This window comes from Drosophila miranda, chromosome 3 (assembly GCF_003369915.1).
Source record: "Drosophila miranda strain MSH22 chromosome 3, D.miranda_PacBio2.1, whole genome shotgun sequence".
NCBI classification, from domain to species: Eukaryota; Metazoa; Arthropoda; class Insecta; order Diptera; family Drosophilidae; genus Drosophila; species Drosophila miranda.
In genome coordinates, this window is record NC_046676.1 from 24,230,127 (window position 1) to 24,245,952 (window position 15,826).

Consider the following 15,826-nt stretch of genomic DNA (forward strand, 5'->3'; position numbering starts at 1 on the left):
AATCTCGTGAGCACGATTTAAAACATGTTTCGGCCGCGGACAAGGAAACAACAGTTGCTGTCGAACTCCTTTCCGAATTTCAGAGAAGTCCGTTGAAAAAGCCCGCGCAAGAGCGGAACACAGCGGGCGAAGACGCGTTTGCCGGTTACCCACAACACGCACCCGTTAGCGGTTAATTATTTTGTTTTTTTTTTGTGCCAAAACACACAAAAATATCCCAAAATCAAAACAAAAACCGTGCAAAACTGCAATTGTTTATCCGGCCTTATCGCGTGTGTGTGTGTGCGTGTGCCCCTTCGATCCGATAGGAAAACAGTACAGGGTTTAACTCCGTAAACAACTGTCAAATCAAGTGAGACGAGACCCAAGCAAGTGAATACAAAACCAATCCAGAACAACAGAACACCGTGTAAATACAGCAAAAACAAACAGGAAAATTATCGAGAAATACAACAAAATAGGGCTGGAAAATGCAAAATTAAAGCCGTGAAAATTGCAACAAAAAAAAAACATAGTTGCAACGAGAATTATTGAGTGGAGAAAACAAATACTAATATTTGTGTTTGTTTTGTTATCGCCGCTCGATCAGCCGCCAATGTTGTGGCTTTTATTGTTTTTGCTGCCTGCCGGTGTCGCGTCGCATCGCGTCGCGTCGTTAAGGTGTCTGTCCGCCGTTGGTGGTGTTAGTGAGTAGCGCGCGCGTGTGTGTGTGTGTGTGTGTGGCAAACAAGTTTCTGTGTTTTGCGAAAAAAAAGGCCACAACAACAACAGCAACAACAACAACCACAAAAGTGAGACAGCAGCGCCGCAAAGTGAAGCAGTCCGAACGGGAAGCAAGTGTTGCACATGCACCAACTGGCAGCAAGGTAAAGCCAGATTCGAATCGATCGAATCGGAAGCCCGTTAGGCAGGTGCAGCAGGGACATTCCTCGCTCTCGACACGTCCATTGATGATTCACTGGGATCCTCTATGAGTAATTCCCTGCCAGATACTATGCCGTGTATAATGTTACAGCAAATGTTTTGCGCAATTTTGCATGCCCCCAACCGACTGTCCAGAGATCACGTAGTACACAGGGGGGGGAACGGATCCAAGGGGATCGGAGGGGATCGGAACGGGTTTCTGTTCTCGAGTGCTGGCTGTTGGTTGATTCATGCATCGAGTATTTTTCAATTTCCACTGCGGTTGACGGTTGACGGTTGACGGTTGACGGTTGACTCGTCGGCGCCAAAATGGCAATAATCGTATAAATATGAATAATAAATAAATACATTTACACACACACACACACACACACACACTCTTGTACAGAACAGAGGCATTGCACTTGTTCTACGATTCATACGAATCGGTTCTGCTTTTTCAGTTTCTCTTGGTTTCCCCTTGCAAATATCAATAGATCCCCCCCCCCTGGGTGGAAAGATAGGCAGGAATACCTGCCCCATGGGTTGCTGTTTCTTGTTTATACACCAAATATTTACCAATAGCTTCACTTTGTAATCCAATTACTCAGCGTCGAGGGGCGGCAAGAGTGTGGCAAGAGATCTCCAATATTAACGGGAATGTTGCTAATAATGGTTGGGGCACGCAACAAAAGAGAATTCCGAGAGTTTTGGCTAATTCTGTCTGATTTATGGAACCCATCCCCCCCCCCCCTCGCCCCCTTTCCCCCCAATTAAAGATATGCCACATGTGGTGGCCCGTCGAGAGTGTCTTCTGTCGCCTTCGGGGTCTTTATTAATATTTATTTGACTGTACGAAAATAAAACAAAGTAAAATAGAGGCCATAAATAACGTTTTGTTTATAAACAGACGCAAGCGATATCCCGGCTAAAAATAAATGATCCAAACAACGGCAAAAGGGAGGCGACACCACATGAAACGGTATTTCTTGGCACCAACTTTTTGTAGGGCAGGAAATTTTCTTGTGGCGTTTCCTTGAGGCTTCTTGCGGTGTGCCCCAGGAATCCCCCATTTCGAATACGAATTAATTGCAGAAAACCGCCAGGAAAAGCCGCAGCTTGCAGCATTTTGTGGGCACCTTTTTGGGGCAATGTCAATCCGCGTGCAACCGCAGGAACAGAATCGAAATGAAACGAGGGTTTTCTAATTTCCCTGAATTTCCCTGGTATGCGTATGCGTGTGTGTGTGTGCCTCTCTATTTCTAGAGGAAAATTCCCACTCGAATTGGAATGTAAACAAAGTTTTGATATAAAAATAGACCAACGAGAGCCCCGAGAGCCCCGAGAGCCCCGAGAGCCCCGAGAGCAGAGCATACATGGAGCAGCACCATTTTCCATTTTCCATTTTCCAATTCGGTTTTGGGTTTTATTTGAAAGCAATTCACGTGTGAAATGAACAAAGTGTTGATTTGTTTTTCGGGGGCGGCTGGCAGGAAATATTACACTGGAAACAAAAGAGTTTTGCGTGGGATGGAACAAGGAGGGGGACAAGGGGGGGAGGCATCAAGTTCATGGATGGAAATGCCAAGTCATGGAACGAAGATGAAAACAAAGTAAGACACAAAAAAAAAAAGGGAAGAGGCAGAGGGAGAGGGAGAGGGAGAGGGACAACAAATGCAGGCAAAGATCCGTTGAACTGCTGATGACGTTTCGTTGGTGTCCATTGTTGTTGCTGTTGCTGTTGCTGTTGCTGTTGCTGCTTCTGCTGCCTCCTCGAGAGTCCGTCTTGGGGCCCCGTCCCTGGCAGCATGCCCGTTAAGGTCGTCGCCAGTTCTTCTCTCTCTTCTCTCTCTTCTCTCGGTTCTCTGTTGCTGTTTCTGATACAAAAAAAACCAGCGGGAGAGAAGGGAAAAAGGGAAGGCAAGACCCCAAAAGCATGTGCTTTCTTGAACGCTTAAAATTCCGTTTTAAAATGGGGAAAAAACAAAACCAAAACAAGAAAGCCGGCAGTCAAGGCTGTGGCTGTGGCTGTGGCTACCCTGGAAGATCCCGTCTTGGGCCTGGAAAGGGCCCAACACCAGCCCAAAGGCGGGAGGCAAGTGGCCGTGCAGCAGCGGACAAGAAATTAAAACGCACGTAGGCAGAAGGAGTGGAGGAAGAGGAGAGACAGAGACTGAGACAGAGACAGAGAACGTGCGGCAGGGAGCGAAGAAGCGCCTCTAGCGCTGTCTCTCGGCTGCCGCGTGGCGCGTTAAGTTGTTGATTGAAGGGTCTTTGAGTAAAGTATCTTTACGTGTGTGTGTCTGCTGTTGCTGTGGAGGCAGCTCTCTCGGTTACTGGATGCTGCAATCATAAATGCAGCAGGCGGGTGGCTGGCAATAGAAACGAGGAGGAGGAGGAGGAGGAGGAGTGCGAGTGGGCGATCGCTTCATGTGGGCTTTCGTGTGGGCTCCAATGCTTCTTTTTTTTTATTGTTTCAACTCCACGGCACTCGTGCAACTTGAAACTGCAGCTGGAACTGGAACTGTAACTGGGTTAACAGTTAATTAGACCAAAAAACAATCTACCTAAAGCCCAAAGTTCGATATGAAAATCGTATTAAATTTCAAGCGAAATGTGACTCCTCACCCGCCACCTGCCCCCTTCTTCCGCTCCCAGAGAAGGGGTTCCAGCGGCCCTGGACAATGGCCAACGCACACACACACACACAGGGACCTCAGAACTGTACCCCCCCCCCAGACATGAGAGACATAACTTTTTGTTTCGATTTTCCCTTCTCCCTTTTCCCTGGTTTTTCTTCTCGAAGAGTGGATATAATACAAACTTGTAAAAACGTCAAAGCGATAAAAATGTTCGATAATCAAAATGAAAACGACCGCCAGGGGAGGGGAATGGTAGAGGGGGGGAGGTGTAACATCTAACGTCGAACGTCCAACAATAAAACAGGAAGAGTTTCAGAGCGCAGGACAAGTGTGTGAAAAGGTTCTCGATTCGAGATGGGATGGAAAATGCTGTTGTCTGGAATGGTGGATGCTGGATGCTGGAAAATCAATAAGCCAATGCTTATTGTCATAGAATAGAGCCCGGGAATGTTTGGGATAGGGACAGCAGACACTCCTACAAAGAAGGAGGGAGAAAGAGGGAGAGAGGGGAGTCCCATAATGTGGTGGAACCGATGGGACTCATGGGGAAAACAGTCAGGAACATAAAAATGCCATTGACTGCGGGACTGCGTGGAGAGTGAGTGAGTGGGGGGGGGGGGGGGGAGATGGGCCGGGGCATTATTTTTTAGGCCAAAACCAAATGAAAGTTCGCCTTTGTCGAGAGACAGAGAACTGCAGTGCAAAGTTCTAATTTGGGCCCCGAAAGAGACAGCGCCACATGTGCCGCATGCATCAGGCAACAGAAACAACAAAACTGTACCAACAAACACAACAAACCAAAGAAGAAAACGAAAAACGAAAACCGAAAAACGAAAACTGAAAACCGAAACAAAACAGAATTCAAGTCAAAAGCGCACACGGTCAACGGGCTGGGACTGGGACTGGGACTCGGTTTTGGTGGTTCTTTTTTTCAGTTAACACGAAAACGTTGTGAGCCCGTCCCGGCCCGGCTCAAACAACAACAAGAAACAGGTAGTAAAAACCGACAACAGACCGCGACTGCAGCAGGAAAGGGGAGAGCAAAAGAGACACCAGAGAGAGAGGGAGAGCGAAAGGGACGCCAAGCGCTTAGAAACGAAAGAAAAACACAGGCGACGGCGGCAGTGGCGGTGGCTAAGGCTGAGTTGTGGCCAGGCCGAAACAGGGAGAGGGACAGGGAGAGAGAGGGCCCCTGTTGACTATAATAATAATCAAATTGATCCGACCCCAGCACACACACACACACACACACACACACTCGCCCAGAGAAGTATGCACACACGAGTGTAGTGCTCGAAATGGGGGTTACTGACCCAAAACTGTGTTTTCCAAATTGTGTTGAGCATGGCTAAAACAGATACCAGAAACTGAATCCAATTCGAGATTGTACGACGGGGCGAAAAACCTCGAGATCTATTTTTAAAGAAATATTCAAAATATTCCCACTAGAGAGCGAAAAAACGAAAGAAAAAAAAAAAAATAAAACTAGAATAATTAATAATTTGGAATGACGGGCGATGACTCGGCAGAAGATGAAAACAGGCCAAAAAGAATGTGGGTTAAAGAACCCCCCGCTACACCCCCCCGCCACCCAAAAAAAACCTATAATTAATGATTATTTATGTATTTTTTTTGTTTACTTGCAGCTAACAAAAAAAAAAACCAACCTACAAACAAACAACAGAAAAAATATTATGGAAATGCATTCATAAAAATCTAAAAAAAAAAGGAATCAATTAATGTGAAAAAGTGCGAAATCAAAGAAACCCCGAATGAAATTAGTTGAACAAAAACTAACAAAATAAAGTGCGAGAAAGATAAGTGTGTGTGGATCCCATACAGATTAGAATATATCCGATAATCCACAGACGCGAGTCTCAAAATGCAGCCCACAGCGACCCCCGCCAGCGCTGGGAAGCAACAATCTCTCTGAAATCAAAATTCAATCAAAATAAATAATATATATAACCATCTGCATATACATACATATAGTACATAGATCTATAGCATATAGCACAAAGCATATAGCATATAGCATATAGCCATATTGAATTGTAATCAAAACCTCGACGAGCAGAACTTTGAGCCGCACTCAATCAACCAATCAATCAATCAATCAATCAAAACCCTACTGCAACGGCCTCACCACGGAGTCCCTAGAGTTTTTGCGATTCACCGAAGAGGACTTCGAGATGGATATCCTACCGAGTGGGAATATCTTCAGCGAACTGGAGCGCATCTGCACCACCGGCTACTTCTCGTCGCAGCCCTCCATTGAGGATCAATGGCAACAGGTTTGTGGCCCAAATCCCTATCTTATGCTTATCGAAACGATACCGAATCAGTGCCCATTCGATGGTAGATATGAGAGCATTCCAAGACCATTGCAACCTTCCCTAAAGATGATTCAGTTCCTAAGGGAATTTCAGCACAATCTTGGGCTGAACCCTTTGGCTAATCTAATCGCAAACATTCCATGCTTTTCAATGTTAATTGATCTACTAAAGTAGTTCGGCGATAGCAGAGAGGGAATAGTGTTCAAGATTATGGGGGCTTCTGGCTTTCCAAATGGTTTTCCTCTCACAGAACAGACTGTTCCCATTTCCCTTCATATTTGTCCGCCACATTCCCCCCGATTGACGTCACCTTCCAGCAGAGCTTTGTATTTGCTTTGTGTTTGCTTTGTGTTTGGAAATTTATCAAAAGACTCGACTACTTAATTCCTCAATTTTATCGAAAGACCTGGCCGACTTGGGCGACTTTTCTTCGACTTCCTTTTGGGGCATTGCGCAATCTTTGCCGATCGCTAGAGGGGCTGGAGGTGCTAGAGGGGCTAGAGGCGATAGAGGGGCTAGAGGCGAAAGTGTTTAGTGTTTTGTTTTCAAGGTCTGCGTATTCCAGCTTACCTGCCGCACGGTCTAAAATTAAATCGCCAGAAATTATAAACTCTTGATAAGCTTTTCGGGTGCTCCAAGTGTGTGTGTGTGTGTGTGTGTGTGTGTGTGTGCCCGCTATATGTATGTGTGTGTGCACGGTCTCTCCCGGACTGATATGTATTTCAGTTTTGTTTGCGCGAAAAACCCAACAAAAGATGGGGCCAGCCGAATAAATAGATGTGCCGGGGCCATAAATAAGTAGAAATTCGCAAACCAGCAGCAACCCAGCAGCCACCCAGCAGCCACCCAGCGCTCGGTTCGGTTATCATCGCGCGGCATGAATAATATATATACTAAATAAATGTATGCTTGTACTATATTCAGACGTTTAATCTCTTCTTCTTTTTTGTTCTTTTTTTGCCAATTTTTTATGTGTGTTTCTGTGTGTTTGTGTGTGGCATTTCTTTTTATTATTTATTATTTTTTGTTGCTCGTTTTTTCGAGTGTTTTCTCTGATAAAACGAATCGAAGACCGCCGCCAGCTGATTGCAGACAGCTTTTCGTGGCTTCTACTGGCCCCTCTCTCTCCCTCTCTCTCTCTCTCTCTCTCTCTCTCTGGCACCAGCGGGGGGGTCGTCTTGGGGTGTTATCAAAAAATAACTGACGCATAAGAAGATTGTGTTACGACTTTGAGGGGGAAGGGGCGGGGGCGGAGGTGGGGTTTTTTTTTATTCTGTTTTTGTTTCTGTTTTTGTTTCTGTTTTCCCATTTGCGATGAAAGAAATCTGCGACAAGTCGGAGGCTGTGCCGCTCTTTGGCCACCGTTTCAGGTTTCGCCGCAAATTAAGAATATTTTTCACACCCTCAGTTTATTTATTTACTTTCTACGCACAACAAAAGATACAAACACAGCCAGCAGATAGATATTTCAAGTATTTCCAGCCAGAAATTCCATAAAAATACACAGAAATAGGCACATGAAAAGGTTTCAATCCTGCAAGCACTAAATTTTGGATGAATTTTGTGGAATTTCCATCAGCAGTTTGGATATCAAGTGCGAGTCTGAGTCTGAGTCAAAGTCGAAGTTAAAGTCGAATTTGGAATTTGAAACGGCAGCCGGCAGGCGGGAGTCGCGAGTCGCGATGCACTCGTTTCATTTGCACAACTTAAAAACTTTTAATTGAACTCGAGTACACATTTTTGCATAACTTTTTGTATTTTGTATTTTGTATTCGTCGTCGTCGTCGTTGTCGTTGTCGCTGACGTTTGGGGCTGCTCGAGATGCCGTTCCTTCGGATACCCTTATGTCGGAAAGTCGGAACTTGCGAAAGTTTGTGCAAAACTTGAAATTGAAACCAAAGAGATGGCCTGCCCGGCCCTGCCAGCCTGAATAGTTGATTGAGGCAAGATGCTGAAGTATTGGCAGCGTCAGCGAAGAGGCCGCTAGCCGTTGGAGAGGCAGAGCCCGGAATCGTATCCTATCATAGATCATGGATGAAAGTTAAGGGGTTTCATGGATAAAAAATTCAGCGAAGAGGCCCCTGGCCAAGACTCATATCTTGTACTGGGTTTTCCACCTTAAACTAGAACCATTCTTTTCGATCAAAAGCGGCGGTTTCTCCTCTCTGGCTAATATTTGTAGTATTTTTTAAGGTATTTGCCGCTGCGGCCTGGCCTCAAGAGCGGTTAGATTTGATTCGGGGCTAAAAACTTTAAATTGCTGCATTTAATAAAAGTTTTGTCGGCGTTGCAGGGGCGGCGGGCAGGTGGCAAGGACATCAAAAGGAGCAGAACCACGAATTTCGTACTGGAACTTTCTCAAGCGATCTCCCCCTCCCCCTCCCACTCCCACTCCCACTCTCTCTCTCCCTGTCTCTGTTTGGGTTGGTGCCTTTTGTAATTAGAACTTGCGGATGGATGTTTTGTTTATTTCCGTTGACTTCCGCCTGCTTCCGATGCGGCGGCTGCGTTTTGCTGTTTGCTTATTGTTTTATTGTAATTGTTATTTGGGGGGAAGTGCTTTAGCTGGAGGGGAGAGGGGGGAGCTATGGTTATGAGGCATAATACGGTTCCATCCGTCCCTCCCTCCGTCCGTCCGTCCGTCGCTGGGAAACACTTGTGTCTCATTTCCATTTAAACAGCTGTTGAGCCTCAAATTGTTGCCTTTGCTGCTGCCTCAGTGGCAAAGACAAACAAGCTGCTGCTCTGGCACATGTATCTGTATCTGTATCTGTATCTGTATCTGTATCTGTATCTGTATCTGTATCTGCTGCATACATTATGTGTATCTTTGTATCTGCATTTGTATCTCTAGCTTCTTTTTTGGTGGGCTGGTTATGGAAACCAATAAAAATAAATGCCATTCTGGGCATCAGGGGGCGGCGGGGCGGTGAGGGGGGGGGGGTCCCAGTCTTAATTTATTTCATTTCCACTCCAATCTGGAATCTAAACCGTATTTTTCTTTCATTTTGACGAGCGAAAAATCCCGAAAATGAATTGAATTTTCCTTTTTTTTTTCCGCTTGATGAGCGGGGGGCCCGTCCCCCCGCCCACAATTTCCCCCACCCCCAAAACTATTTGCGATTAATTTCATTTATAGAATTTGGCGAGTTTTCGGTATTATTTTAGCCATTTGCTCTTGGCCATTGGATATTGATTTTAATTTGTGAAAATCTAAGCGGATTCGATGCGATTTTCGCCCAGCGTATTAGCCACATTTTGTGGCAGTGGCAGGTCCCTGTGCTGCGGTTGCACACATTTAAACCACAAATTTAAATAAATTTAAATAAATCTAAAGCTCTGTCTATCCGTCTATCCGTCCAACGGGATATCTATGAATATTTCCCAATTACATTTTAATATTAAATATTTCCATTCAGCCCGCCCCCGCCCCTGGTTACTGCCCCAAGCACAAGTGGCAACAACCACCTTCGACAATATGCAATCAGCAGTTAACATTTAACACACGAAAATCGTGGCAGAAAACCCAAAAATGGCACGTACCAAAAAGAGCACAAAAAATAGAAGAAAAAAACAGAAAAAACCAGAAAAAAAACGCTGAGAAAACGGAGCTTGTTGCCGTTGGGAAATTCATGAAGATAGATGCACAACACACGCACACACACACACACGCACATAATAAGCCACACACACACACACACACACACCCAATTCATTGACTAAAACACGTCGCAGCGGCAGCGGCAGTGGCAGTGGCAGAGTTCTTTTTTCTAGCAAACACAGCAAAAAAAAAGCCAAAGAAAAAGCAAAAGGAAGTGCCAGAAAGAGAAGAAGAAAGCGAAAGAGACAAAGACCTAGAACTAGAGAAAAGAGGGAGAAAGAAAGAGAGAGAGACGGGGGGGAGAGCGAGAGAAATCCGAAATACGTGCAATTGCTGAAAATATGTTTGTTCTGCGGGATGGGGGAGGGGCAGGGGGGGGAGGGAGGAACCAACGTGCGGGCCAAGCGTCTGTGGGCCTTAAATGCCCTCCGATACACACACACACACACAAACACACACACACACACACACCCTTGGTGTCGTCGTTCGTGCCACTGTTCCTTTGCCACACATTTGCTACTCCTCTATTACCCTCAATCATTTATCATCTTGGCTGCAATTAATCATCAAATATACGCGCGCCCTCCCCTCGCACATTCGCACTACGTGGCAGGCACAGCCACAGTCTCGCACCCTGCCTTGCGTCCTGCCTCGCACCCTGCCCCTTGTGCGGCCGTGTCCATGTCCTTTTATAGTTTTTGCGGGATTTATGCTTATAATGTGGAATGCGCGACGCCACTGTCTGTTTATCTACGAGTGTGTGCCGGGGAGTGCTGGTGCCACACTAGACACTCGCATTTGTGGCACATAGCTCATATTTAACTATGCGACTGCCTCCCCCCCCCCCACTCGGGCCGGGAGGAGAGCGGCTCTTGGTTACGTGCAAGTTTATGATACGACTGACTCCAGACTCCAGACTCCGCTCCCTGCCGCCTCGAGCTGCGGTCTGCAGTGCCACCGCCACTGGCTTACTGCCGCCGCCTGCTGCCACACGCAGAGTTAACCAGAAAAGTTGCTGCAACTTGTGGCAGCGCGACTTCTTGCATAACTCCCAGCGATGCCGCCAGAGAGAGAGAGAGAGAGAGCGAGCGAGATCAAGCCAAAGAGTGGCTAAAAAAAGGCTTCCAAAGGAGGTTTCACCCTCTCCTCGGTGATACTCCATATCGCACAATAATTATTGTAAGAGCGGGTGTGCCAGTGGCCCACAATTGGGGGCACGAACCTGAGACCGGAATCAAAATTCTGCACAGCTGTTGGGGCGTCTCGGCTTGAAGATGTGGCTCCTGAAAGCTGACATTTTCCTGCTGTTTTCCCCTCAGTGCAGTGTGGGGGGGGGGAGAGCACCACCCGGACGAAAGGGACTCGTCTAAATTGCGGATAATTGAGTTGCCGGCTATCGGCTCCACTTCCACCCACGGTTTCCGCTCTGAAGAGAGACTCTGCCAGCGAGCGACTCTCAGATCACGATTGGGCCTCGAATGCGGTCTTCTCGATCCACCGATGCTTGCTCTCTCTGTTCTCCGCTCTGTGCTCTCTTTGTGCTTTAAGTTTGAGTTATATCCTCTCTGTATCCAGCTCCTAATTGGTTGTACAATTATGTATGCCTCGGTTGCCCCAGCCCCAGCCCCAGCCCCCCTGCCCCCCTGCCTCCCTGCTACAGCCTGGTAAATTCGTATTTATTAGAGTCATACATCAAGTTGGCATCTCCTCTGTGGGGCTCTCTCTTATCCTTTGCTCAGGCAACGTTTGTCTCCCCCCCACCGCCCCATCATTTGTGTGTCTGTGTCTGTGTGTGTGTGTGTGCCTCCAGATTTTAGCTACAATCTATTCCTCCTCCTGTAATTCCATCTCCTACCATGCTGATGCTGTCTCTCTCTCTCTCTCTCTCTCTCTCTCTCTTTGTATCTGTATCTCTTTCGTCTGCTTTTGGTCTTTTGCTCTTTTTCGCTCCGAAAGATGTGCGCCCGTTGATAAAGTCTCTTGGTAATGAGTGGATATGTTTCGTATTAATTACAGTTGTGTTTTTTCTCCCCCCCCCCCCCCCCCCCCCCCCCCCTTGGCTGCTGCCTTGTTAAGGAGAACAGTCCCCTGATTGTGGGTCGTGTCTCCAGCTCTCTGTTTGCTAATCTCTCAGCGTGGGCTGGGGCGCCTCTCCATGTGGGTTGATTCCTCATTTCCTTCCACACACACACACACACACACACACACACACATACAGTAGAACGACTTTTACCCATTAAAGCGGCAACTGGCATTCACTGAGACTTTTTTTTTTTTGGCCAATAAAAAATGGTCTTTCTAAGCAATTGATTGATTTCGCCAAAGGACAGACATTTCCTTTTTTTCGTTTTGCTGATTGCTTGCTCTTCTCGTGCCGCCGCTTTATGCCTCGAAATTAATCTTTATTGCCTCCGAAGCCGGGCCCCAAGTCCCCCCCCAAAGAAAGAGAGAGGGAGCGCGCTCTTTCTGGCCATAAAAAAGGCCAGAGCCAGAGCCAGAGCCAGCGGCCGATACTCAGGCAGAGGCCATGTGTCCTGACAGTTTCTTTTACGAGCGGCACAAACTAATCCTTTTTTAATAATGCGATGGCCTCGAGGGCGACTGGCCACGTGCCTCGGGGCTACCCCAGCCCCAGCCCCAGCCTCAGCCTCAGCCCCAGCCTCCTGCAAATCGTCATCTTTCATTGCCAACTCATTTGAGCGAAAGATACACACACACAGACGAGACGAGACGAGACGAGACGATTTCATTATACCACAGCCAATTGCACACTCATTGTTTTATTTTTTATGTAAATTCCAAATAAATACCGAAATACCGAAGTACCGAAATCCTCGCTACAAATTGCTTTCCATTTCTTTGGGTAAACAACCATCGCCGTAGCCGTCGCCGTCGCCGTCGCCGTCGTCTTGAGCAAATTTTTGCGGAAAATGCTGCGAAATAAAAGGCCAGCCCAGCAACAACCACCAACAGGCACACCACCCCCCCCCCAGCCCGACCACCACCCCCACCCACTCCCTGGTGGCGAAAAATCTCAAGGGGTGGCGGCCGCCAGAACAATTTTTATTTTGGAATATTTTTGGTATTTTTGAAATTCTTTTTTTTTGAGCACTTGCCATTTTGTTGAATTTTGCACACGTCTATGGTGGCGGGGGGAGGGGAGAGGGGGAGGGGGAGCATGTGTGAAGGGTGCATAATTTACGGCACGAACGAGAGCGAGCCACACCGAATGGAATGATACACGCCGGCAACAGCGGAATAGGATCTTGCTTGGGAATGGAATGAAAGATAGATGGATAGATAGATACATGGATTAGTAGATGGATAGATAGATAGATAGATGGATGGATGGATAGATAGATACCTCTCCAGTGGGCATAGCATTTTCCATGCTGATCGATAGCATTTTGATCGTTTTTCAAGCCCAAAGGAATCCGATTCCTGCCCTTATCCCTCTCCAGTATTTCAAGCCCCGGAGCAAAACTCTGGAAGAGCAGGCGAAATGGCATATACTCCCAGATACTTGAGTTCCCGAAGGATTATCGAGATGTTACACTACTACGAGTATTCCATTGAAGGGCAGGGGGAAAAAACATGAGCGAGCCTTGTACTTGGGTGGAGATCCAGGAAAAGGAGGGCTGGAGTGGGTGCCGTTCCGCCCGGTGGTGCGTGGGATGACAGCCAGGCTAGACGACCGCCATTGTTGTCGGCTGGCAGTCTGGTGTCCTCCCCCTCCCCCTCCTCCTCCTCCTGCTACCCTTAAAATGTTTTCTGGCGAAAAATGTATGTCAAATGTGGGAAAACAAGAAGGGATGGGACATGTGTGCGTGTGGGTGCGTGTGGGTGGGTGGGTTGCCTGTGATTTGTGGCAGTGGCAGCCTCAATATGAAAACAGTTGACAGTTGTCCGCCGTCGAGGCCCATGCCCCTTGGCGGGCAACTAAAATTTGTCAGATGCCCAACAATGGGCTAATTAAAGGCCCTGCTTTGGCCCGAACATAAATTACTTTCTGCTAAGCTCACAGCCAAAGGAGGGAGGGAGGGAGGGACGACACGACCCGACCCGACCCGTTTGTAACCTTGGACTCCTTCGACGGAGGGCCCACAGGGCCTGCTGTCGTCTGCATGATGTCTGATAAGTGATAAGACCAAATGGCGCCAATATCTTCGGGGGCATGCCCTGCCCGCCGCCCCCCTCCCAGCCATAGGGAGGCGACAGCAGGCGATGATAAGGAACAAATTTTGTTGTTCTGTTTGTAAATACAAAAGCAATTTTCGGTTGCCGACACATTGCCCATAAAAGGGATCAAGAGGCTCGGAACTGGAACCTTAAGAGACCCACATATCTGTGCCCCTGTCCGCTGTCCCCTGCCGCATATGGCGGTGAATTGTTTTCCCTTATTTTTCAATATTTTTCCGAAACAATTGCTAGGCCCAGAGAAGGAGGAGGAGGATGATGATATGGGCGTGCCGAAGCATTCGCATTGAGTGCTAAATCGTTTCGGGGGCAGCAGCAGCAGCAGCAGCATTTCCTGTTGCAAGGCAAAGATAAAGCCCACAGGCGGCTGGCCGAGCGATGAATCAGAGAGAGGCAGCGCACCCTTTGCCCCCCTCCCCCTTTGCCCCCCTCCCCCGCCGACACCCGACTGCGTGTGTCATCTGCTCCGTATCAAAGTTTTGAGGGCAAGCGAAAAACAAACAACGCGTACCCTTCCGAGAGGAGCACACATCCCATTCATGTATGTTAATCATCCATTCAAACAGTTTTCGGCTCATATAACATCACAAGAGAATGGATTTGGATTCTCAGCGCTCGCCATGGGAACCGCGCTCAGGGCTCCGGCGATCGGAATGCAACCAAAATTCAAACTGAGTGCCGGAACAGTGGCACCCCTTGATGGCTCCCCCCACAGACCTTGGGCTGGGGCTGGGTCTGGGGCTGGGCCTCGGTCTTTCCCAGCGTTGAATCCTCCCCAAAATTTGTGTCGCTTTTTGAGTTATATTTCACACTGATGTCTCTCTGTATCTGTGTATCTGTGTATCTGTGGGATGTGGTGGCAAGCCCAAAAATGAAATCAATTTACACACCCTGCTGTCTGTTCCCCCCCCTTCCCCCTCGTTCAATGTGCACTCGTCTGGCCGTGAACCTTTTGTGCGACGAGAGATCTTAGCGCCTAAGTGCATCAATTGAGGCGCTTTTTCAGATGGAAACTTCCCCCAATTGCATTAAACAAATTGAAAATGCTTCAAGTGCGAGAGAGAGAGAGAGTGGGGGGGGGAAAGAGCGGAAATTTCTGGAGGGGGCTGCTGTTCGCGACAGAAAAAGAAGAAAAATTAATAAGCCAAATAAAATATGGGGACTAAACGATGGACTAAGCCGCACAGAAAGCAATTTATCAAGCAGGCCATAATCACAGGAAAACCCTTAAGAGGGGGACGGGACGAGAGGGGGGCAAAGAAATACCAAAAGAAAAGATAGAGCCCTCAGCAGGAAGGCGCGGATAGTGGAAGGCAGGGCCTCCGCCATTTCCATTTCCATTTCCAGTTCCATTTCCATTTCCCAATGATAATGATTGATGGCTGTTCTCTCCAAAGGAATTCTGGTGCTGATAAAAAACGAGTCACAAACAACACAATACACACCCGATATTACAAAATATTATATTCTTGGCTTTTCTGTATGGAAATACAAGGGAATTCTGTTCTCTGATAAGTCCGCTCTGGCTTTTATCAGAGTTCTGAGGAATAACTTGAAATAAATATGAAATATTAATGAGGGAATGCCCACACATGGTGGCAGGGGCCGGGGCAGATGATAAATGTGGCAAGCGGCAAGCGGCAGGCGGCAGGCGGCAGGCGAGATGCTGTGTGAAGGACCTTTGTCAGTGTTGAAGATTTGCGCCCCATTTAAGAGCTGCCCCAAGGTTAACTGTCGCTAAAGATAGTACATTCATCCTTCTCCTCCTCTGGCTGCCTGCACACCGATACACACTAATACCATTGCGGGCTCTTATGACAAATTGATTACATGTAATTCTGTTGCCGCTTTGGCTGTCTTTGATTAGGTGGAACATCGCTGCGAGTCTCTCAGAATTTGTCTTATTTTCTGTTGATTTATATCTCCACGAGACATAGTTTTGTCCCTGTCTCTCTCTCTCTCTCTCTCTCTCTCTCCCTCTCTCTCTCTGATTTGATTTCGGCTAAGATGATTTGGCCTTAATGCATTGAATCGAGCCAAACAGGAAACCTTTGAAGAAAGCTCTCTGTCTGCTCTTCCGCTCCCCCCCACCCCCACCCCCTTTGAAAGGAAGTGGAATTGGCCTGGTCGAAGGGCATTGCTGGCCA

The 15,826-nt window shown here is 47.5% G+C and overlaps 1 protein-coding gene across 1 annotated transcript in view; it reads left to right on the top strand.

Moving 5' to 3' along the window:
- The window catches only part of LOC108160017 (Krueppel-like factor luna), a 109,416-nt gene continuing 93,590 nt past the window's right edge, over positions 1–15,826 (top strand). The window contains exons 1-2 of the mRNA XM_017293752.2: positions 1–866; positions 5,192–5,839. Coding sequence (XP_017149241.1) covers positions 5,738–5,839 — 102 coding nt within the window. The 5' untranslated portion in view covers positions 1–866; positions 5,192–5,737. The remainder of the gene's footprint in view (positions 867–5,191; positions 5,840–15,826) is intronic.